This window comes from Apodemus sylvaticus, chromosome 10 (assembly GCF_947179515.1).
Source record: "Apodemus sylvaticus chromosome 10, mApoSyl1.1, whole genome shotgun sequence".
In the NCBI taxonomy this organism is placed as follows: Eukaryota; Metazoa; Chordata; class Mammalia; order Rodentia; family Muridae; genus Apodemus; species Apodemus sylvaticus.
The window spans coordinates 63,108,779-63,133,796 of record NC_067481.1 but is presented as its reverse complement, the minus strand read 5'-3'; the positions used below and the strand labels follow the sequence as shown (position 1 = coordinate 63,133,796).

The following is a 25,018-nucleotide window of genomic DNA, read 5'->3' as shown; positions in this document are numbered from 1 at the left end:
TCAAGTCCTCTGGAAGAGCAGCCAGTGCTCTTAACCACTAAGCCATCTCTCCAGAGCCTCGTATTTTACTTTATTTTTTATTCTTCTCTCATAAATTACATCCTGGCTGCAGTTCCCCCTCTTTCCATGCCTCCCAGTCCACCACCCCCACCTCCACCCTCACCCTCCCCCCCACCCCCCACCTTCTCCCTAGCCCCCCCCACCTTTCCTCTCCCTCAGATCCCCTCCTCCTTGTTTTCTTAAGGAAAAAAAAGCCGGGGGGGGGGGGTGGTTAGAGGGAGGATCAACTCAACATGGCATAACAAGATATAAATAGGATTATCACAAGCCCTCATATCAAGGTTGGACTAGGAGAAAAAGGGTCCCAAGAACAGGCAAAAGAGTCAGAGACACCCCCCCACTACCACTATTAGGTGTCCCACCAGAACACCAAGCTACCATGACATACATGCAGGGGACATAGCTCGGACCCATGTAGGGACCATGATTGCTGTCAGTCTCTGTGAGCCCCTATGAACCCTGCTTTGCTGATTCTGTGAGCTTTATTCTTATGGTGGTTTTGACTCCTCTGGCTCCTTTATTCCCCACCCGCTTTTCTTCACAGCCCCCTGGCTTCGTCTAGTGTTTAGCTGAGGGTCTCTGCATCTGCTCCCATCAGTTGCTGGAGGGAACTCTCTGAGGACAGCTGGGCTAAGTACTGATCTATGAGCACAGCAGAAGAGCATTACGAGTCATTCCATTGACTTTTTTTTTTTTTTTTGGCCAGTTGTGTTTTGTTTTATCCTGGGTCTCTGAGCAGTCCAACCTCTGGTTCTTTGCCATCCAGGCAGTTCATCGTGAGAGAGGTAGCCCACACCCAGTAAGACAAGCATGGTATGTGTTTTCTTATTTGTGGACATTAGCTGTTAGATAAAGGATAATCATGGTACAATCCACAGACCCAGAGGGAGGGGCTAGGTAACATGGGCTCCAGGTGGGAAGCGTGGATCTCCCTGGGAGAGGGAAATAGACTTCACAGGTAGACTGGGGACAAGTGGGGAGTGGGACCGGAAGGATGTGGGGTAGGGTGGGGGGAGAGAGTACTAGGAGACATGACGGGAATTGGGGGGCATTTGGGATGAAACCCAGTGCAATGAAAACTCCCTGGAGTCAATGAGAGTGACCTAGCAAAGACTTCCAGCAACAGGGTTATGGAGTCTGCACTGGCCATCTTCTATAAGCAGGCGAGGCTCTCAGCAGTGGGACTGGGACACCAAACCTGCCACAAAACCTTCAACCTACAATCTGTCCTGCCTGCAATAGGGTAATGTGGTACAGAACTTGTGGGAGTGGCCAGCCAATGATGGGTCCAACTTGAGGCCTGAGCTATGAGAGGGAGGCCTGTGTGGCATCTTCTTAATTAGTGATTGATGGGGGAGGGTCCAGCGCATTGTGGGTGGGGCCACCCCTGGCCAGGTGGTCCTGGGTTCTATAAGAAAGCAGGCTGAGCAAGCCATGGGGAGTGAGCCAGTAAGCAGCACCCCTCCACGGCCTCTGCATCAGCTCCTGCCTCCAGCTTCCTGCCCTACTTGAGTTTCTGCCCTGACTTCCTTTGATGGTGAATTGTGGACGCATAAACCAAATAAACCCTTTCCTCCCCAAATTGCTTTGGTCCTAGTGTTTTGTCACAGCAAGAGTTACTGTCTAGGACAAAGACTAACTACATAAGCAAGCTCTGAGTGTAAGAGACCCTGCCCTGCATCAGAGGAATAAAATGCAGGAGTGAATGAGGAACATTCTCAGTATCAGCCTTGGGCTTCCACAAACATTTTGTTTGGTTGGTTGGTTTTGGTTTTTTTTTGTTTTTTTTTGTTTTTTTGTTTTTTGTTTTTTGTTTTTGAGACAGGGTTTCTCTGTGTAGCCCTGGCTGTCCTGGAACTCACTCTGTAGACCAGGCTGGCCTCGAACTCAGAAATCCGCCTGCCTCTGCCTCCCAAATGCTGGGATTAAAGGTGTGCGCCACCACCGCCCGGCTTCCACAAACATTTATGCACTGTGTCAAAGCATATCTGAACACACACACACACACACAAACATACAAAAGAAAGAAAAACATAAAAGGCACACAAATATAAAAGGTTCAATAAAGTTACAGTAGAAAAAATGTCCCAAATGTGAGCAGAGAGGTAGCCTACCAGAGCAAGTTACATCTAGAACCCCAAACAGGCAGACCTGAGAAGAATCCTCCCACAATACTCTAAAACAGTGTAATTGCTAAGACTACAAAATAAAGAAATATTAAAATCTGTGAGCAAAAAAGGAACCTTGTAAAGGTGAGCCCATCAGAATAACATCTGACCTTCCAGCACAGATCCTACAACTCAGGAAAGCATGGAATGATTTACTTACACACACACACACATGCACACACATATACATACATGTGCACACACATATATGGGGGTGGGGAGAGACAGAGAGAAGACCCATGAGTAAGTCAGGCAAGCTTATAATATAAAGCAAGGTTATCTTTTAAAACCAATGATGTAGGGCTGAGGATGTGGCTCAGTTAATAGAGTACTTGCCTAGACTGCAAGATTTAGTCCCCAGAACCACATCAACTAGGCAGCTGCCAACAATCAGAGGATGGAGGGAGGCAAGAGAATCAGAAAATCAAGGACATCTTCCACTATGTATCAAGTTCAAGGCTTCCTAGGAGACATGAGAGTCTCTGTTTACAAAACAAACAGATACGTAAAGCTATTTTAAGGGACACGCAAAGCCACCTGCCAACAGGTGGACGATAAAGGAATCCCACCCACAAAAGAGAGAGAAAAGCAAGTGTAATCGGGAGAGCACAGATGAACAAAGAAGGACTGGGAAATAATCATGTCCCACTCAAAAGGACACCAGCCTTTATATGAATACGTGAATGAGGTGACCGTGGGAAAGGAGAAAAGACTAAAATAAATAGCCAACTCTGTCATGAAAAAATCAAAGGAAATAAATAACCCCGAGAGTGAATGGTCTCCATGCTTCAGCTAAAAGATACAAAGTATCTGATTGGATTAAAAGCAGCACTTAACTTACCCACAAGAAGCACTCCTAGGTGGTAAAGATGCTCACTCACAGAACCCAAGGGGGTGGAAGATGATACTCCAATCAAATGGAAGCACAAGCAGACTTCACGCAGAGACAGAAGGATTCGGAAGGCACCAGACGCTGCCAATGGGCCCGTCCATTAAGAGCATGTTATATATAACCGTATGCACTTAACACTGGGGCCCTAACTACATAAACACCATAAGGCACAGCAAGGACATATTAGACCAGATTCAGTAGTTTTGAATGATTTCAATATTTTTCTCTCACAAATAGATAGACCATCTAGATAAAACAAACAAACCACCAAAAGAGAAACTACATTACAACACACTGTAGATAATGTGGATGTACCACAGTCTCGTGGAAGACATGCCAGTAACAGCTATGGAATACACAGTCAACATGAAACTTTCTGTAAAACAGACCACGTTTCATTCTATTAAAAAAAAAAGTCTTATCAAATAAAACAAAATAAGTTCTTTTCTACCATCAGATAATGGAAACAAACTAAAGGTCATTACTAAGAGAAACAACGGAAAATATACAAAGACCTGGAGATTGAACAGTATGTCATTTAAGAAATCAGAAAAGAAATTCTAAACTCTCTAGAATCAAATGAGAATGAAAACACAATTTATTAGTTTCTTTGGGATGCAGTGAGGGCAGCCTCTCACCTTTCTTTCTTAAACTGGTGTGTGTGTGTGTGTGTATGTGTGTGTGTGTGTGTGTGTGTGTGTGTGTGTGTGTGTGAGAGAGAGAGAGAGAGAGAGAGAGAGAGAGAGAGAGAGAGAGAATGTATGAGAGTGTGTGAGGGTATGTGAGGGTGTGTGTGTGAGAGAGTATATGAGAGTGTGTGAGTGAGAGTGTGTGAGTGTGCAGGCAGGCATGTGTGTGTGTGTGTGTGTGTGTGTGTGTATGTATGCAAGCATGTCACAGCACTCGTGTGGAGACCAAAGGGAAACTTTCAGAAATTATCTCTCTCCTTTCACATTAGGTTCTGGAGATGAACTCAGTCAGGTTTGTGAGGAACTGCATTTACTGGCTAAGCCATCTTGCCCACCCATCCTTTCTACACCAAAACCAAACCAAATCAAACCAAACAAAAAACAAAACCCATAAATTCTTCCCTTCTATCAACCTAAAACTAAAACTGTTTCTCCTTTATTTTTCCATTTAATCCATTTCATTACTTATCTATTTCATTCACAATGGCTCAAAGGAACAACTCTATTAGCACAAAAAGTACCACCGGCCTCTTGAGAGGCCAAAACAATTGGTACTTACAGCACGATTGCTGTATAGAAGGTTGTTAGTCTGTTGTTCTTACTAAGTATTCACCCCTGGGTAAGAACGCTATTGCAGACAGTAGCTGTCTCTCAAGAGAGGACTGGGGATAGTGTCTGGGGAGCACCATTTCTCCAGAGGGAGGGATAGTAAGAGCGCCCTTTGAGTGCAGAACACAGAGAGATCACACCGGAAATGAGTGGGACTCTGCCTCCCTGCTGTCTTGCTTTTACTTGTGAAAGCTGCCGCGCAGGATGCTGGGGGACAAAAGCCATCGCCGGTCTCACCCAGCTGCACATCTTCTGGGTTACAATACCAACATGCCAGGGAAGATGACCCCAGTGATGCAATCGTATCTTGGCTACATTCTGGTTGGATCTAGGACCCACTTCTCAGGAGGCGGTCCATGCTTTGTAGTGTGGACTTGGTCAAGGCTGATGGCTGGGGAGGTCAGAGTCTCTAGTGATAAACTAAACTGCTTCTGTTTGACTAAGGGGAAGTGTCATTGAACTGCCTCCTAAGCACATGAGCTTACACCCTAGACTGGCACCTTGCTTAGCCTTGGTCAGAGAAGCCTCTCTTCACAGAGAAAGACAGTAAATGCAGAGACTCCAGCTGGTCCAGTTGTCGAGAATAAGTGATTGCTGAGTACTCGGCCCTCACCAGGACAGCCATGTCACCACCTCCAGGGAGCAGAGAACTCAGTGCAAGAGACAGTGGGAAGACTATGAGAGTGGGGTTATGGGGAGAGGGCTGGGAAACATCTTCAGACACAGCATGGCTACCACTCTCACAGACTCAGTGGCTATGGTTGTCTGAGCAGGACCTGGACAAGACTGAGCCCACAAATGTCCAGTCATGGAGAGAGGACAGACTCCTGGGGCTCAGCCACAACTTGGAACCTGTGGCCAGAGAACTCACGGACCCCAGGAGTAAGTCTACTATTATTCTTGTGCTGCATGGACATAGTATAAAACTGTCTCTAAGTTCATCTCTTTACCCATAGGTCAGTGCGGTTCTCAGCCATTGCCAGGGATGCTGTTTTACACAGTAAATGGCAGTTAACCCAGAAACTCAGAACTGGTGGAGGGAGCAAGCGGCTGTGGGGTATTCAGACACCAATCAGCATCTACACCACACTCCTTCCTCTGTATATCTACACCACACTCCCTCCCCAGAGCTCAAGGACTATAAGGAAAAAAGGCTGGAAAAATCGTAAGAGCCAGAGGGTGGGGAGGACCGGAGGGAGGCAGTGTCATCTGACACTGCACTTGTGAACTCAACAGCAGCTTCCGCTGTCCACACACAATCTGCAGAAGAGGAAGCCAGTCAGCGTTCTAGCTAGCAAAATACGTCCTCTTGGATTCCAGTTGTACATGCCACTTATGTAAACCTTCAGTGGCTAAGCTAGACTGAGTCAGTTCCCTTTTTCCTAACTTATTCCAGAATGCACCATGGCTGACACAGATACACCTAGAGCCTAAGGATGTTTGAGACTCGCAGTGTGATCGCTGATTCGGTGGAGAGTCATCACAGCAGGTTAGAGCCATTGGATGAAAAGTCACCAGGGAACCAGATGCTTGAATGCTCTGCTTTTTTACAGATCACAACCCAGTTACAAAGGATGAAGTGTGTCTTTCCAGTGAAGAAGAAAGCCACTGAGCGCCTCTTATCTTATCCCCACTTCCTGACAGCACATGCAATGTGACCAGCCACCTCACCCTGCTGCAGTCACTCCCCCAACCCTGATAGACTGTCTCCTCACAATTAGCTGAAACAAATCTCTCCCACATTAAGTTGCTTCCCGTCAGTTATCATCTGGCCATGTTGCTGAGAAAAGCAACAAATACATCTATTAAAGGCACAGTGTTGAATTGTTGGCAGTTCCCAACATAACCAGGTAGCTCACAGAAAACAACTGAAATCATCCAGAAAACGCCAGCCTAGAGACTAACATCTACCCAGGCGGAGAAAATTAACTCCAAACTGTCCAGAGGAATCAGCTCCATATGGAAACATTTTAAATCTAGACCATATTAATGTAAGTCTATACACCAGTGAAAATAATCCCAAATGGGTCTGTTTTACAGTATACAAATTATACTTCAGCAAAGCTGTAAAAAATAATCAAGATTATTTTCTTCATTTTTGACTTGGAAAAAACCCTGAAATGACTAAGAATTGTGAGCCGAGAGGGAATTAAGGAAGAGTACCGGTGTGAGGATGTGGAGTCTGGCAAAGCAATACCGAGAATTCTTTCAACATTCACTTACCTCTGTCAGCTTCTAAAAGTGAAATGGAAGCAAATAGCAGGCTAGAAGAAAAACAGGGGCCTAAGAGTGTTCTTATTTTAAGCACTTTCCACAGATTCATTTTGTTTTAAAACACGAATATGTAAATTATTCATTACACTTGTTTTGGGTAATGAAAGGTGGGGCAGGGGGGCTAATCTTCACAAGTAGACTAAATCACAAGCCCTATATCTCAACATGAACAAAAAACAATTCAAAATGCATAAAAAGCCTTCATGTAAGATCTGACACTCTGAAATCTCTGTAGAGAAAGACTTCGAGAGCAAACTCAGATAAGGACTTTCTATAAATAACTCAAATAGCTTAAGAAAGAAGAACAGAGATTGGTAATTGAGTTGTATGAGATGGAAAGTCCCTGGAACAGCAGAGCAAATGACCACTAGAGTGGACAGAAAACCTATGACATAGGAGAAAAAAATCTCTACAAGCTATTCTTCTAATAATGGGCTAATAACCAGAATAAGATAAAAGGCTAAGAGCGATTAATCCAGTAAATTAGTGGGTAAATGAATTGAGTAGCTTCAAAGAAGAATATGGCCAACAAACTATGAAAAATTGGGACAACTTCAGCAACCAGGGAAACAAAAATCAAAAGTACACAGAGATTTACCGTGTGCCAATCATAATGGCTATCATCAAGAAAACAAATAACTACCAACTGCTGGCAAGAATTCAAGGGAAAGGAACTTTATATCCTGCTGGTAGAAAATGCAAGGCAGTATGGGAGGACCTCAAACTCCTAACATAGGATGACATATGTATGATCTGGCTAAGCGACTCCTCGGCTAGGCCTGAAGGCAACAGAGACCTACAAACTTATGATTATCATGTTGTTAGTTACAAGTATCCACAGTATGGGATCAGCATAAATGGGATCTCACCATCAACAGACAAAATGTTGAAGAAAATGTGGTACATGTTCACAGTGGAGTTTTATTTAGTCATAAAGATCAAGAAAATTATATTGTTTGCCAAAAAAAAAATGGATGGAACTGGAGATTGCCATGTTATGTGCTACTAAGTAGAAGAGGGACTAAGAGGAGGAAGGAATTCAGCAGGAGGGAAAATACACATGGTACACATACACACTTGGCAAACACATACACACAGTTCACGTGTACATACATAAAAATACATGGTATATACATGGTACACATATATACAGTTTACATGTATACACATGTTACACATGCGCATGGTATTCACAGTATACATGGTATATGTGTACACATGTATACATGGTACATACTTACATGTGATACACACATACACATAGTGCACACATATAGTACACAGGCAAACATGTATACACAGTATACATGTACACATAGTATATACTGTACATACCATACACAGGTACACAAGGTATACACATAAATATAAAATATTATTAATGAAATGCATTTTTGTTTGTTTGTTTTTTCAAGACATGGTTTCTCTGTGCAGCCTTGGCCATTCTGAAACTTACTCTGTAGACCAGGCTGGCCTGGAACTCAGAGATCCATCTGCCTTTGTCTCCTGAATGCTGGGATTAAAGTGTGCGGCACCACTGCCCAGCTGAAACCCATGATTTGTGTACATTATAAACTAATAAAACATGAGTGGAAAAAGAAAGTAAGTAGAAGACCCTGAGCTCAGCCATCATTACTTGGGGACATGAAGACTAGAGAAGATAAATCCCACTTTTAACATCATAAGGAAGAAAGTACTTAGGATTAAGTCTAACGAAGAGCCCAGTGATGGCTACAGTGGAAGCTTTAGCTCAGGGGAAAGAGACTGATGACACACAAACAGAAGATCTCCATGGTCTTGGACCTGAGGAATCAGGACTGTCAAAATGCCCAGGTGCTGGCTGGTTTTGTGTCATAGAGTCAGAGAGAGAGGAAGGAGCCTCAGTTGAGGAAATACCTCCACGAGATTCAGCTGTAAGGCATTTTCTCAATTAGTGATCACCCAGGGAAGGATCCAGCCCACTGTGGGTGGGGCCACCCCAGGCAGGTCATCCTGGATTCTGTAAGAAAGCAGGCTGAGTAAGCCATGGAGAGCACCCCTCCGTGGCCTCTGTATCAGTGCCCTGTTTGTGTACCTGTGCCTCCAGGATCCTGCCCTATTTGAGTTCCTGTCCTGACTTCCTTTGGTGATAAACAGCAATGGGGAAGTGTAAGCTGAATAAACACTTTCCCCTCCATCTTGTTTTTTGGTCATGGTGTTTCACTGCAGCAATAGAAACCCTGACTAAGACAGTCCACAGTACCCAACGTTATCTAACAATCATTGTCAAAATTCCAATAGCATTTGTCACAAAAATAGAAAAAAAAGTTCTAGAAACACAATCCTGAAGAACCACAACAATCTTGAAAAATAACAGTGACAGGAACATCCTGATTTCAAACCACATTTCAAAGCTATCAAAACATAAACTGCATGGCACTACCACGGAAAGTGTTGGATACACTCAACTAATCTTCACCAAAAGCTCTAAGGCTACAAAACCAGGAAAGGTGATCTTTTCAGTAATAGCGTTGACAACACTGGATCTCTACAGGCAAAAGTCAGGCTGAAGTAAAATCATTTTAGATATGATTTTAAGATTTAGAGTTAAAAAATTGAAGATTATACCATATACAAACATCAACTAAGAATGGATTCAAGAATTGTTATGATCTCAAAATCAAAGAAGAAATCATAGCAGGAGAGGCCATGGTACCAGGATTGGTAATGCCTTTTTGCAACCAAGAAGAATAACATAAAACTAAAATAAAAAGGCAGCCCACAGAATGGGACGAAATATCTAATATATCTGATAAGGAGTTTAAATCAAAATACATAACATAACTCAATAGCAAAAGGGGGGGAAGGACTTAAATATTGACATTTCTGAAGTCATCCAAACACTATGCTATTTTGTAATGAGCTCTACAGATGGCGATCAATCAATCAATCAATCAATCAAGTGCTTGCTCCACAAGCTGGAGGACCTGAATTCAGATCCCCAAAACCCATACAGGCATGGTGGTGTTTACCAGCCATCCCAACATAGGGTGGGGGAGCAGAGATACACAGAGACCCATACAGGCAGGAGACCCTGGGGGCTTGGTGGCCAGCCAGTGTAGCTGACCTGGGGTAAGGGGCTTTAGGTTCAGGAGAGATGATCTCAAACAATAAAATGGAAAGGAATTGAGGGAGACACTGGATGTTGCGCTCTGTCCTTCACATGCATACACGCACACACGCACACACGCACACATGCACATACATGCACACACAACAACATGGGCATAATCTCATTAAGTTATCACAAAGGTGTGTGCCTGTAATCCCAGTTATTAGGAAGGCTGAGACGAGGTGGGGGACATAATGTAGGAGGCCATGGGGGGCGGGGAGGTCCCCAGACATGAAGCTACCCTGGGCAACTAGCAAAACCCTGTCTCAAAATTTTTTAAAAAAAATGCAAAAGTGGTGGGAAATGTACTACCACAATAAAAAATCATAGCCACACAGTCACACCAGAAATATATTCAAGCTTTATCAACTTTCCTTCAGTGAAGCTGGAAAACAGAAACAAAACAAAACAAAAATCTAGTTAAGCCTGTGGGTGTCCACTCAAAGGTTCTGGGCTACTTAGCTGCGAGTGGTCCTGGTTGGGGAGCGAACAGTCTCCTCTCTTACGTTGATATGACAGTAATCTAACTTAAATTGTATAGCATGATTCTTTTCAAGAAACCGGATTTCATAATAGTAGTTTTAATTTATTAAATATTTAAAAATTACTGTAACTTAAAACCCAGTATCTAGTATAGTGTTTCATGGACAAAGGGCTATTTTGGTAACCACACAAACACAAAATCACACAGTGTCCCTAGTAACTTTTCTATTTTCAGTAACAAACATTTTCCATGTTTTGAGATTTCCTAAAAGAAAAAAAAATCTGGAACTTCTACTGGGGAAAGAAATCCACGAGCCAGAGCTGTATCCGTGAACCTCCCCCGTGCAGCGCCAGGCCACAGAGTCACGTACCTCCCCAAGTGTGAATGTGGATTCTCTTCCACCACACGTAGAGGAAAAGCAGGGCAGACAGGAAGAACTGGGAGGTGGTGTTGGCCCAGGCCGACCCTCTGCAGGTAAAAAGACCACGGCTAGTTTAGGTGTGTCCTTCCAAACACGAACCAACCGAACACCCCCCCCCAACATCCCACCCCCCAGAAGCTGTGTTCAGCGCTGAGCTTGGAGTGCCTGTACTGTCTTCCTTTTCTGTTTTGGCTGAACCCATATGTAACAGATTTGTCTTTCTTTATGGAGATGAATCTGCTGTTCATCGTTGTGACACTGAAGGGCCTGAATCTGAATTGCTTTCTGCAAACTACCAACCTTAAACAACGCCCAGCTAAGCATGTCTTAGATGGTGACTACCAAAGGGACTAAATGACCAGCTCCTCTGTTCATTTGCTCACTCAAACCATGGCTTTAGTGCATAGGATTTGTGCTGGTTTGTTTTCCATAGAATATAACGCTGGGGTACCATCAGTGGGAGCCCTTCCCACCACAGGTAGATGCTGGGCCAGCGCAGCACCCCACTCGGCAGCACCCCACTCGGCAGCGCCCCACTCGGCAGCGCTCTGCTTAGCAGTGCCACATTCAGCCTTTTCCAACCCACGTTCTTGTCTGAGCCTCACACTTTATTATTTATGAACCCATCCCTGTGTTTCCTTCTCCTTTTTCCATTCTCCAACTATCCTAGACATATACATATCTCTTTAAGTCCAACATTCTGTCTCTGAGGTGCCCTTCATGGGAGAACCTGGACCCCCTGTGAGGTCTAGTCAACCCACTGGTCCATGGCACGCTCCCTCCGTGCTCTGACCAGCGCCCGAGTGACAGTCGTCCTTGGCTGTCTTTGGCTGAATTAAGACATGTCTAAAAATGATTAAAAACAAAACAACAACAACAAAACAACCAAAAGAAAACAAACTTTCTGTTTTGTGCGGTTCTGCAGGGCATGTATAGAAGTGACACAGGAGGCACTGACTGAGGGGAGACCATACCGTCCTGCAAGCTGGCAGTCCACATACTAAGAAGTTAAGAGAAGGAAGCATGCCTGAGTCTGCACGAACACTTTTCTTTCGAGATAAAGGTGTTTATCTATGCTATTAGCATCCACTGTCATCAGACTACAGCTCTGTCCTTGTTTGGCTTTGCCAGTGTGACAGAAACCTAGGCACATCTGAGAAAGGGGACTCTTAAGTGAGAGAATGCCTCACTTCCTCAGGGTGTTGCCTTGATTTCCTTGACAAATGACTGCCGTGAGGGCCCATCTCACTGTGGGTGGAACCAGCCCTGGGCAGGTGGTCCTGGGTGGTATAAAAAGTATAAGAAAGCAGGCTGAGCAAGCTCGTCAGCACCGTCCTCCACGGTCTCTGCATCAGCTCCTACCCTGACTTCCGTGATGTGTTGTGGAAGTGTACACAGAATAAACCCTTTTATCTCCAAGTTGCTTTGGTCATGGTGTCTTATCACAGCAATACAACCCAGACTAAAACAAGCTTCCTCAGCCTTTCAAACTGGACATCCCTCCAGTGACCCCACAGAGGGCTCCAGGCCTTCAGTGCTAGTTTGGAATGGCTGAGGCATCTTCAAAGAGTAGATGGTCATTGATAGAGTGCCCAGCTCCTATCATGTAAGTCCGTCCAAGAATTCTCCTTTTGTAATGTGTATGTGTGCAAGTATGTATGTATGTGTGTGTGTGTATGTATGTATGTATACAAACACACACACTCTTCCAGGAAACTGGCTGATACAGCCTCCATCCTTCTGAAGACGATAGTTTGGGCACCAGGCCTGTGCATGTCAGGATCGCTCTCGACCACTGAGCTTCACCTCTACCCGTATTCCTCTTGAATCATGGCTGGCGTGGCTTCATTGATACCCAGAGACCACATTAACATGTGCATGGAGACCAAACAAATCACAGCAAAGACACCCAACAGTTGGCATAACTCATTTTGTACTCTGTTTTGTTTTTATTCTTCTTAATTTCTAACATATTAACTTCTTTTAATTATATATTTTTTTATTTCCACCTTCCCTTTCCTTCTACCAACCTACCCCACAACACACACACACACACACACACACATCCACACACTGTTCTCTTTCAAATTCATGGCCTTTTCTGTAATTGTTGTCATATATTTATGAGCACACAGTCGAGACCCACTGACCAATGAGCACAGCGTCCTGAACACCCAAACTGCTGGGCTCAGTCTTCATTTGCTGCTGTGATTCTCTACCCACATATGCAGAGGCCAGCTCTGGGCTGGGGTGAGGAAGGGGCATCAGGACACCACTGGGGTAACCCTAACTCCTTTCGTTACGGGGTCTTCTCATGGCTCAAGCTGGAACTGGCCTCAGTCACTTAGAACACAGAGACCCTGAGAGAAGAAGCCCTTCCGGCCACGGCCCACCCCTGCCTGTCGCCCACCTCAGCCTCCAGGTGGCAGCAGCTTGCTTGTCAGGACTAGCAGGGCTCCAACCACTGAAGCCTTCACATTGCTTCCTCCATCCAACATGGTCTGCATCTGTCTCCACCTCATCTCCACTGCCCCTCTCCCACAACAGGAGCCAGCCAGCTCCCCCGTGGGCCCTCAGGCCAGCTCTTACCTGCCATGCACGCAGAGCACCAGAGCACAGACTGCTAGGTGCCTGCTCACCTGTCCACACTCCCTGCTTCTCTCCCATGCGCATCCCAGCCCTAGGGTGCGCAGCAGTCTTTGTTGTGAACGGGTTTCGACTTACACCACTCCGAGGTCCAAGGCATACAGCAGGAAAGCATTCATGCCCACGTTGACGACATTTGCTGCGATCCCAACAATAACTTGAGGCATAATGATGCCCTAAAATTCCCAAACAAATAGGAAAACATTACCATTTTCAAAAGGTAGTTGGCTAGGTTGCCAAGTGAACCGCATAGCTACATAGGTGGCAGTGGTAAAGTCATAGAAGGCTAGTAAAAAAGCCAGGACAGTCAAATGATACAGCTCCTTAGATACAGCTTTTTTCCGAGTCACCCAGAAGACGGCAGTGGCCATTTCCAAAGCCATTTTAGGCACATCACAGTAGCAGGGAAGAGAGGGAGGGGAGAGAGGGAGGGGAGAGAGGGAGGGGAGAGAGGGAGTGGTCTTAGGAAGATCACACAGGCTTTGGGGGCGTTGGCGTCCAGACCCCATTGTTCCTCCGGGCTGTGCTAAAAATCTCAGAATGCATGGCACCCAGAAATGCCCGCTTTGAAGCAAGTGTGTAGAAAAATGCCCAGCCCTTTGCTTAACAGTGTAAAATGTTCCTTTTATTGTTGTTTTTGAGACATGGTCTTGATATGTAGCCATGGCTATTCTTTATGTAGACCAGGCTGGCCTTGAACTCATGCAACCCTGGTGCCTGGCAACACTCATTTCTATTGTTTATGCTATCTCCACTTCCCCTTCTCAGACTAAACTTCTCATTAGTCCCGAAGTTAAACTTCTCCAGCAATCAAGCCGAGTGTGCTCCTGTTAAAGCAGAGCTATTTCCTCAGGCTTACGCTTTCTATTTAAAGCTGTCCAGAGGTGGCCTGGGGCAGGACACGGAAGAGGGGTTCAATTTCTGCCCACCCATTTCTGGTCCTCTCCTTCAACTCCCCTTCTGCCTTGTGTGTGGCACACACAGTGTCCTGCCCACACTTACAAAGTGTAGCTACAGTAACTCTAGACCCTCCCAGTCAGTATCAATAATGGGGTCAGACCCAGGGCAAAGCCAGCAGCCAGTCCCAAGAGTAGGGGAAGGGTTGGGTGCGAAGGCCGCAGAGAGACATAAGGAAGACTGGGCCTAATCAGATGACTCCATCCACGGCCATCTCTTCTGTGCACACAACCACAGGGCCTCACGTTTCCAAAGTGTGTGAGAGTCACAGAAATGAATCACAGGGAAACAAGGTACAGATTATTACAGAAAATTCCTTTAAGATGCTTGCTCTACATTTCCCACAGTAGTGTGCAGTGAAAATACAAGAGAGTACCTGGCTCTGTAAATACCGCGTCTGGAGCTGGAATAGGAACGCCGCCTAGAAGATTAAGCAGAGAACACAAGAGCTCAACTGGCTTCCGTTTTTGTTGTTGTTTGTGCATGTCTGTGGGTCAAGCCCAGGGCTTTGCACTCAGCAAATGCCTGCTGCAGAGCTATGCCCGCAGCTCAGTTTCTATCAAATGCTAATTTTAAAAATGAGTGGGTTTCTTTATAACATTTCCATACATGTCAAGTTCTCATGTTCTGGAGTTTTTATTAAGTTTTTGGCCTATATGCTGGCCAAACATACATATATATGTATGGATTGTTTACATATATACATACATGTATGTATGTGAAGTTGCACTTTGTCCGTGTTCCCACATCATGGGCCCCCACTGCTTCACCTTCTGCTCTGATGACATGTAGCCCACTGCCCTGCCCTGCTGTCCTTCTGCTCTGATGACATGCAGCCCACCACCCTGCCCTGCTGTCCTTCTGCTCTGATGACATGTAGACCACTACCCTGCCCTGCTGTCCTTCTGCTCTGATGACACGCAGTCCACCGCCCTGCCCTGCTGTCCTTCTGCTCTGATGACATGTAGCCCACCACCCTGCCCTGCTGTCCTCCTGCTCTGATGACATGCAGCCCACCGCCCTGCCCTGCTGTCCTCCTGCTCTGATGACATGTAGCCCACACCCTGCCCTGCTGTCCTCCTGCTCTGATGACATGTAGCCCACCGCCCTGCCCTGCTGTCCTCCTGCTCTGATGACATGTAGCCCACCGCCCTGCCCTGCTGTTCTCCTGCTCTGATGACATGTAGCCCACACCCTGCCCTGCTGTCCTCCTGCTCTGATGACATGTAGCCCACCGCCCTGCCCTGCTGTCCTCCTGCTCTGATGACATGTAGCCCACACCCTGCCCTGCTGTCCTCCTGCTCTGATGACATGTAGCCCACCACCCTGCCCTGCTGTCCTCCTGCTCTGATGACATGTAGCCCACACCCTGCCCTGCTGTCCTCCTGCTCTGATGACATGTAGCCCACCACCCTGCCCTGCTGTCCTTCTGCTCTGATGACATGTAGCCCACCGCCCTGCCCTGCTGTCCTTCTGCTCTGATGACATGTAGCCCACCGCCCTGCCCTGCTGTCCTTCTGCTCTGATGACATGCAGCCCACCACCCTGCCCTGCTGTTCTCCCTCCCTCTCCTCTCAGAGCTCTCTTTCTACTTTTGTGTCACATTACACACACACAAACATATATATGCAAATAAATAAACATGTATATGTATATACATATATGTGTATAGGTATATACATACACACAGAGAGATATTTAAATCTAGATTCTGTATAATAGAAAAAAGATGCAATATTTGTTTCTATGAGTCTGGCTTAGTTCACTTAATACAGCGGTCTCCAGTTCTATTAATTTTCTTTTCTTTTTTATATTTATTTACTTTTATTTTTACTGCTGTGTGTATATATTCATGCATGTGCCATAGCACACACATGTGGAGGTCAGAGAACAACTTGGCAGGAACTGGTTCTCTTCCACCATGCATGCCCCTGAGGATTGAACTCAGAGCATGTTTCCCAGCAAGCACCCCATCTCACTGGCCCCATAATTTCATTTTCCATTACAACTGAATGAAATTGCATTGTGCACATGCACACCTTTTTATCCATCCATCCGTCTGTTGATGGGCATCCAGGCTGTTCCACATCTTGGCAGCAATGAGACAGATCTACAGGCATGTTGCTGCATGCGGGCGTACTTCAGTTACATAGCCATAAGTGGTACAGGGGGATCATGAAGTAACTATATATTCAGCCTTTTGAGGAACCTCTCTGTTGATCTCCATGGTAACCAGAGCAGTTCTCACTCCCACCTCCTGGCCAGCACTTGACTTCACTAGTTTTCTTGATAAGATCTAGTCTCCCTGGGCTCACATGGAATGTCAAAATACTTTTAATTTGTGCTTCTCTGACAGCTAAAGACATCAAATACTTTTTCAAATATTTATTGGACACTTCTATTTCCTTCTTTATTAAATCCATTAACATTTAAACATTGGTGTTTCTTGTATATTCTAAATATTTATTCCATGTCGGATGTATAGCTGACCAGGACTGGTTCCTCTGATGACTATTTCCTTTGCCATGAGGAGGCTTTTAAATTCCATATCATCCCATTTGTTAAATCTTGGGATTATTTCCTGAGCCGTTGTCTGCCTTCTCGCGGAGCCCTTACCTGTGCCTGGCTCTGTGTTCCTCAGGCACTCTCAGGTTCTGATTATACCTAAGGTCTGTGAGCCATTCCATGCCAATTTCAGTGCTGGACAAGAGATCTTCTTTGATTCTTCTGCATGTGGAGAGCTGCCTTCCTCAGACCACTCTCCCACCTCTCTCCAGTGCGTGTTCTCACGCCCTTGTCAAGAACTAGGAGGCTCTGTGTGAAGTCACTGCCAGGTCTTCTTTGCTATTGTTGTCTGTTCTGTTCTGTTTTTTTAGGATAGTTCCTTTCTGACTCTGTGACATCAAAATCCAAAAAACAAGATTCATCCTAAATAAATGCCAGGATGAGCGGTTGAAAGGTTTACTTCCTGAAGAGCAGAAAAATGCAGGTTCTAAGTGGCAGATCCCCAGCCACAAATTTCTGAGGGGGCGTGAAGTACTCTGCAGATGCAATCAAAAGTAACCCTGTCCTGGACAAGGTGGCCCTCTGTCTGTGACACTGTATTCAGAAACTGAAGAACAGAGTATTCTGAGTCTGCCTAGGCTATATAGCAAGACAGTTTAAAAAGAGAAAAGAGAGGCAGCATGGAATAAGCAATCAGGAACAGCACTGCGATAAATACAAGGTATCGGAAGACAGACATCTTGAACCCTGAACTGCTTCAAGACAGAAGCAATGGCCTGTAGCCCAGTCTCTCCAATAAGCCCCCCAACTGCCTGTGTACAAGAGCCAGGCCAGACCCCAGAAGGCAGGAACCTCAGTCCCAGAGCCCCAGTGCAAGGGCCTGAGTGTAAGCATGACCCCCGGGGATACTGTGGATGCGGATCTGGGTGCCAGGCTGCCCAACATCCAAGTAGCCCTGACCCAGTGTCTGCATAGGGGCAGCCAGCTGGGGCTCCTCACTGGACACCTGCTTTTTTCCCTAGTGAGTCATAGGTATGGGTTCAGCTCACTGTGATGGTCACATCTCTGACCAGCTGCTGCCTCACACTGGGAGCTCAGTGTCCAAGGAGTCATTAGGAACCAGCCAGCTTAGTCCTTGAGAAAAGGACTCAGGACCCTGACCCCAGGGAGCCAGTTGGGCGCATAACCAAGTCCTGCTCCTCCTCCCCTACCCTGGCCCTCCACGCCCCACAGCCCCAGGGGAAGCCTCATCTTCCTGCTGCAGCCTGCTTGCTTGCTCTCCTGTGTTGGGTTTTATATTCAGTTGCTTCAGTGGCGTTCATCAGATTCGACCTTCCCTCACTTTCATCTCTCAGATGTCCATCCCATGGGCTTTTTCTCTATTTTTCTTTCTCTGGCTTTCTCATTAAATTTTTCTTTTATTTCCCCCCCTGCCCCAACCCCCCATAAACACTTTTTTTTTTTTGCTTGTCCATGTCTTTATATTTAAGCCTTTGCCTTGATCAGTGTTGAGAGCGATAATTGTGTATGGAAAAAAAAACAAACCCCAGACCTCTCAATAAAGGAGAACCCACTCAGGGTCTCAGAAGAACTGTAATGCACCAAACCCAACTCAGCAGAAGAGGAGACATATCAAAGATCAGCGCGGAGATGAACAAAGTAGACACTAAAGAGCACAGGCAGCCCACGAGACGGAGTTGGTTACTTAAGAAGACAGACAAGATTAAGGCTGAACCAACCAAAAGAGAGAAAGAAGGCCCAAAAGCAATAAAATTAGAAGAGAACAGGGAATCATCATTAGGTCATACTTTAAAAAAATTACATTCCAAGAAACCAAAAGACCTAGAATAAATGAGTATGTTTCTTGAGACACATGGACTACTGAGACTGAATCCAGAGGTACGCGCATCCGGTCATCAGCAGTGATACTGAGACAGCTCCCCTGAGTAAAACCGAAAGGCAAGGACCAACGGGACTCGAAGCTGAGTCCATCAGACCTTAAGAAGAGGAAGCAGCAAGGCGCCTCAGATGTCCCATAAAATAGAAATGGAAGAAACACTCACAAAGCCATCTTACAAAGTCAGGTAAGGGCATAGCAACAGACTACTAACCTCTTTCCTCGATGTACACAGATGCAAACACATAAACAATAGGTGCAAACCACACTATCACTTCACAAACAGCATTTTCTCTACAAGGCAAAGGTATCTACTCTCACCATTTGAGTTAGCATAGCACTTGAACTCTTAGCCAGAGCAACAAGGCAAATGAATGGAAAAAGGGAAACAAGAAGCCAAATTATCCCTATTTGAAGATGGTTCCACCCTATATTTAAAGGGTTCCAAGCTCTACCAGAAAGCTCTTAGGTTTGTTAAAAAATGTGTACAAAGTAGCAGGACACAAGACCAATAACTTTCTTTCATGACACCAGTGTACTCACACACACACACAAAAAAAAATCAGGGCCATTTCACTCACAACACCATTGAATAATAAGTAAATGCAAAGTAACAGACACAGAGAAGGCAAACATCCTCCAGAATTAAAGCTCTAAAGATAGAACAGGAAGGAGATACTAGAAAATGGAGAGGTCTCCCATGTTCAGGCATTGACAGAATCAATATTGGTAAAATGACCATATTATGATCATCTAAATTTTCAAAGCAATCCCCATCAAAATCTCAATAACATTTTCCACAGAAATAGGATAACATCCCTAAAAGCACGCTGAATGCCCAAAGCAATCCTGAGAGAAAAGAGCAGTGCAGGAAGGGGAAGCACAAATTACACCACAGAGCCATAGTGACAGACATGGCGGATAGTTGGCCCCAAACAGATCAATAGAAGGAGGGAGGACCTATAAAAACCAATTCAAAATGGGCCCAAACCCTGAAAAATCTATAACTAATACCTGTAAAGTACCTCACAGTAAAGGCACAGGTAAAGGGGGTTCTAGAATAGGACCCCCAATGCCCAAGAAATAATGGGGGTGGAACCAAATGGGTTACATCAACTTAAAATGTCTTACATGCAGCAAAAGAAACAATAAAATAAAGAAGTGGCCCACAGAATGGAAGAACACATTTGCCAGCTACTAACCTACCAGAGGATTGATATCCAGAACATACGGAGGTCTCAAAAAAGAAACACAAGAATGAACAAACCAATGTACAAATTGGGCAAAAGAACCGAACAGACAAGCTTCGAGAAAAGGGGGCCCACAAATTTATGCAAGAAAAAGAAAAGCCCAACGCCCTTAGCCATCAAGAGAATACAAATCAGATTCCACATCAACCAAGTCAGGATGGCTTTGTATCAGAAACACAACAGCAAGTGATGGAGACAATGTGGGGGAACAAACCTGCATGCACGATCCATGGAGAGCAAATCAGTACAAGCAATCTGGAAACAAGCTTGAACATTCCTCAAAGATTTCAGAACAGAGCTACCACAGTGGTCTGCCTGCACCGCTCACGCATGTGCGAGCATCGTGGTATTACTGCGTTGTTGCTCTATTACTGCAGCGCTGGTCACAGTGAGCCATGGTCCCAGTTGTTTTCCTGTTGCTGTGACAATGGCGGCAATGTAAGTCTGACGAGATGCCTCACTGGGTAAAGATGTTTTGCGACTGAGCTTGACAACCTCAGTTCCATCTCCAGGATCCACACGGTGGGAGGAGAAAACTGTTTCTCACGTGTTGTCTCCTGACCTCCACACGTGTGTCATGGCATGAGTGTACATGCACACAGGCAAAATAAATAAAATGTAATTAAGGTGATGTAAAGGGTAAAACGGTTCGTTTTGGCTCGCAGTTCAGGGGCGCAGTTCACGGCAGCAGGGAGTTCATGGCGGAGGCAGCCCGAGATCTCGTCGCATCCACGGTCCAGAGGCAGAGAGGGGTGGTGCTTGTGTTCAGCTGGCTTCTCCCACTCGGGCAGCCTTAGAACAAAGCTGCTATGGTGGCACCCACAGTAGGCAGGCCTTTCAAACCGATGGTTCCCCAAAGGCGCTCCAGAGGCTGCTCTCCAGAGCAGGTCTAGACCTCACCAAGCTGGCGTCTGAGAGTGACCATCACTCACTATGGAATCTGCTTTGGTAGCCGTCAGTGGACAAATGGATAAAGAAAATGCAGCTTGCATAAAACAATGGCATACTGTTCTGCCATTAAGATTAAAATCATGCCATTAAGATTAAAATCATGCCATTAAGATTAAAATCACGCCATTTTTAGGAAAATGAGCAAATATGTGCTCCTCATTTCAGTGAAAAGCCAGACTCAGAAGGACAATTATTACATATTTTTCTCTCATATGTAGACTCAAGAGGGAGGGTTAGAACAGAGGAAGTTTAGAAGGGTCATGGGAACCAGGGGAAGGCAGAAGAAGGAAAGAGAGGAAATTGGGTATGCCCCAAGGGCTTACATACACATATGAAAGCATCTCAATGGAAATCATTACTTATTAATATTATTATTGTTACTATGACTATACACTAATAACGAAACACAGCAGCTGTGAGACTTACAGGAAGAGCAGGGATGCAAATCATCACATAAACCTGGGCTAGCCTGGAACAACAAGACAGTTTTCAGCTGGTTTCTGGTCACCCTACCTTCTGGTCGAGCTCAGGATATCTTCTAAAAGTTAAAACTGAACCCCTATGTGAGAGATACCAAGTCAAGCCGGTTTCCGGCACTAAGTGGTTACTTAAGTAGGTGGAAGGGGCAGCAGAGACTTTTCAGTGTAGAAGGAAGGACCACACCCCCGACAGAAAATCATGCTACAAGCTGAGTGCAGGGCAATGCAAAAACCTTTTGGGGAAAAGCATCAAGGCCAGGAGCAGAGATCCCGCTAGAGTATTAAGTTTAACTCTGTCCTAAACGCAGCAGCGAAAACCACTGTGCATTGGACTCCCGGTCTAGAGAACAGCGTGGAAGGATGGTGGAGATAGCCCTGTGCATTGTTGAGTGCTGCCTTGGCCCTGCTCCTGTCACTCTGTGGCCACTGTCACAGCGTCTGGTCCCAAGCGCTCACATCCAGCTCATCAGCTGAGAGTGTCAGCCACTCGCGGCTGACTGGGGACCCTGAGCCGGCGCTCACCTGGCGACTTGCGGGTCCTGCCTTAGGAGCAGCAGCAGGCGCTCCGTGTTGAGGAAGATGGCCCAGCAGGGGAAGCAGCAGAGCATCAGGATGAGGATGCCCCTTTGGAGTATGACCCCCACGCGCTTCAAGTTCTTGCCTCCAAAGGACTTGGAAAAACAATGTTTCTGTGAAGTGTCAGCCAAGGCTTCCCGCTCCCAGCAGGCCCTGCGGCCCTGGGAGCCCTGTTCCCCGCTGCCCTGCCCAAGGGGTGGGGCCAGGCCCGAGGTGGGGGAATATGGCTGCCAGGCCCCAGACAGCCAGCTGGCACTGTGGCACCCTGTGTTCCAGGACAATTGTTCCCTGCTCTTGGGAACCGAGGCTGTTCACATGGAGCATAGAGGAGCAGAGTGGAGCCTTGGGAGGGAATATGTACAGACCGGGGTTTTGATGAAGAGACACACCCACTGTGTTGAGGCGGTCCAATAGTTAAGGATGACTTTGTGTTCATCTGGCTGTTTTATTGAAGACGCCCCAAAGAGATCTAGCAAAGGCTAGACCCAGTGGGCTAGAAAAGGCCTTGATGGGAACTGAGTTCAGTCCAGGACTGAGAGTGCAAAAACACTTTTAAGATGCTAATAGGGGAGCTCAGAGCAAGGAACAAGGAAAACACAGGCCCTGTGCAGGCCAGGCCAGGGCAGAACTGTCCACTAAACACAGCAGGAGCCATTGATCTGTCTGCACTTCTGCACCTGGCCCAATGAGCAGGACCAGGTTAAACCAACCAACGACAGTGGAGGCCCTTGGGCTAAGGGACAAGTAAACAGAAGCTCTACTATGGTGGCGGAGAGATCTCAAACAGACTGTTTTCCCCACAAGCAGAGACTGATGAATAAGTCAGGTTAATAAGTTCCTCTGCTTTAAACTGTTGGGGGAAAAAAATCACCCAAAGGAGTCTGGTGCCACCTAGAGTGTGTTTGCTAGTTTTCCTACTGCACGGCTCGCTGCTGCACCGCTGTTGGCATGCAGCCTTCTTGACTGACAGCATGAACGAAGCCTGGTGAGAGTCACAGCTATGCCGTCCATACATAAAGGGCTGCTCCCCACCAGGGCAATGGGGTTCTCACCTGAGACATCAGCGTGTCACAAGCTGAGGCCAAGCCAGTGCCTACCGAAATCCCAGTGACATTCACAACCTGCAAGGAAAACAAAACAAAAGAAAACAGGCCAAGTGCAGCAGGCAGCGTTGCTCAGAGCCAAGGAGCCACTGCGGTTCCGTTTTTCTTTCTTTCTTTCTTTCTTTCTTTCTTTCTTTCTTTCTTTCTTTCTTTCTTTCTTTCTTTCTTTTTATTTATTTTTGAGATAATGTCTTACTATGTAGCCCTGGCTGTCCTGGAACTCTCTATGTAAATCAAGCTGGCCCCGAACTCACAGAGCTCGGCCTGCCTCTGCCTCCTGAGTACTAGGAATTAAGGCTTGTGCTATGATGCTCAGCTCAGCACCTCAAAGAGCTTATGCACCCACATGAACGACCGCTCTCTGTGGTTCAGATGACCATGTGGATCCTTTGGGATTACCAAAACAAAATGCCTTTTCTAATCTAGGGCCACAGCTACCTTAGGGCAACCAAGGAAGCTTAAATCCTAAAGCCTACCTCTCTTCCTTTCTTTTCTTTTCTTTTCTTTTTTTCTTTTTCTTTTCTTTTCTTTCTTTCTTTTTTTTTTTTTTTTTTTTTGAGACAGGGTTTCTCTATGTTATTCTTGGCTATCCTGGAACTCACAGAGATCTTCCTGCCTCTAGCTTCCAAGTGCTGGTATTAAAGGTATGGGCAACCACACCCAGAAAGCCTAGGTTTCCTTAACATAGCACGAAAGAGCTTCTGCTTTAGAAAAGTAAAACCAGGCACTGTGGCGTGTCTTGTGGTCCCCAACACTCACAAGGCTGAGCTGAAAGAATCACTTGAGTCCAAGGAACTCAAGACAAGTCTTAGAAACAACAGATCCAACCCCCACCTTAAAAAATTAAAAAGTAAAATAAACAAAAAGGTTTTCTTATTGTCTAGAGACCATGTACCTCCTCTGCCAGAGGAGATGCACTCAAAAGTAACAGCGCTAGACATGGCACACATATGCATGTGTACATGCCTGCTGCAGAAAGAAAACCATCTATTAAGAAAAGAAAAGAAAAGAAAAGAAAAGGAAAGGAAAGGAAAGGAAAGGAAAGGAAAGGAAAGGAAAGGAAAGGAAAGGAAAGGAAAGGAAAGGAAAGGAAAGGAAAGGAAAGGAACCCATGGGCTGGAGAGATGGCTCAGTAATTAAGAGCACTGACTGCTCTTCCAGAGGTCCTGAGTTCAATTCAACCACATGGTGGCTCACAACCATCTGTAATGGGATCTGGTGCCCTCTTCTGGAGTGTTTGAAGATAGCTACAGCATGCTCACATAAATAGATAAATCTTTGAAATAAAGAAGGAAAGATGGGGTTGGGGATTTAGCTCAGTGGTAGAGTGCTTGCCTAGCAAGTGCAAGGCCCTGGGTTCGGTCCTCAGCTCTGTTAAAAAAAAAAAAAAAAAAGAAGCTGCATACATGTTCAGCTCTGGGACTTGGTAAGGAAGGGGGTTGGGTGATGGGAAGACAGGCAGACCCTGGAGCTCACTGACCCTCCTCCAACCTAGCTGAAATACTGCTCCATCTTTGGAAAGAGACTGCCTCAAAAGAGTAAGGTGAGGAGGGAGGGAGAGGATGCTCTCTTCCTCCTCTGGACTCAGAATGCAAACATAACAACACCCAATGTTTATTGGACATATACCATGTGCCAGGCTCTTCATGTATATGATGTATGACCAGGCACTGTCCAAAGTCACATGTACATAGGATCGTAGTTTCACATCTCAGGGGCAGCCTGAGCGACAGAAACTTTGCATTGGCATCGCCTGTGTAACTTGATCTGACCTGAAGCTATGAAGGTCTTACAGCAAACCTCAGGCTTTAGTAAGCAGCCGGCTTGTGCTACCCTCTCAAATAGATTTTGTCACTCCCCAACTACCCAGAGGTTAGCCCACAGCTCAAGGGGTCGGGCAGGTGTG

General features: G+C 45.8%; 1 protein-coding gene across 1 annotated transcript in view; it reads right to left on the bottom strand.

The window, feature by feature from the left end:
• Positions 1 to 25,018, bottom strand: part of LOC127695053 (multidrug and toxin extrusion protein 2) — a 41,292-nt gene that overhangs the window by 12,734 nt on the left and 3,540 nt on the right. Inside the window, exons 3-8 of the mRNA XM_052196928.1 lie at positions 23,062 to 23,130; positions 21,956 to 22,104; positions 21,381 to 21,423; positions 14,728 to 14,772; positions 13,473 to 13,570; positions 10,698 to 10,795 (exon numbers count right to left, since the gene is read on the bottom strand). Of these exons, the coding sequence (XP_052052888.1) occupies positions 10,698 to 10,795; positions 13,473 to 13,570; positions 14,728 to 14,772; positions 21,381 to 21,423; positions 21,956 to 22,104; positions 23,062 to 23,130 (502 nt within the window). The remainder of the gene's footprint in view (positions 1 to 10,697; positions 10,796 to 13,472; positions 13,571 to 14,727; positions 14,773 to 21,380; positions 21,424 to 21,955; positions 22,105 to 23,061; positions 23,131 to 25,018) is intronic.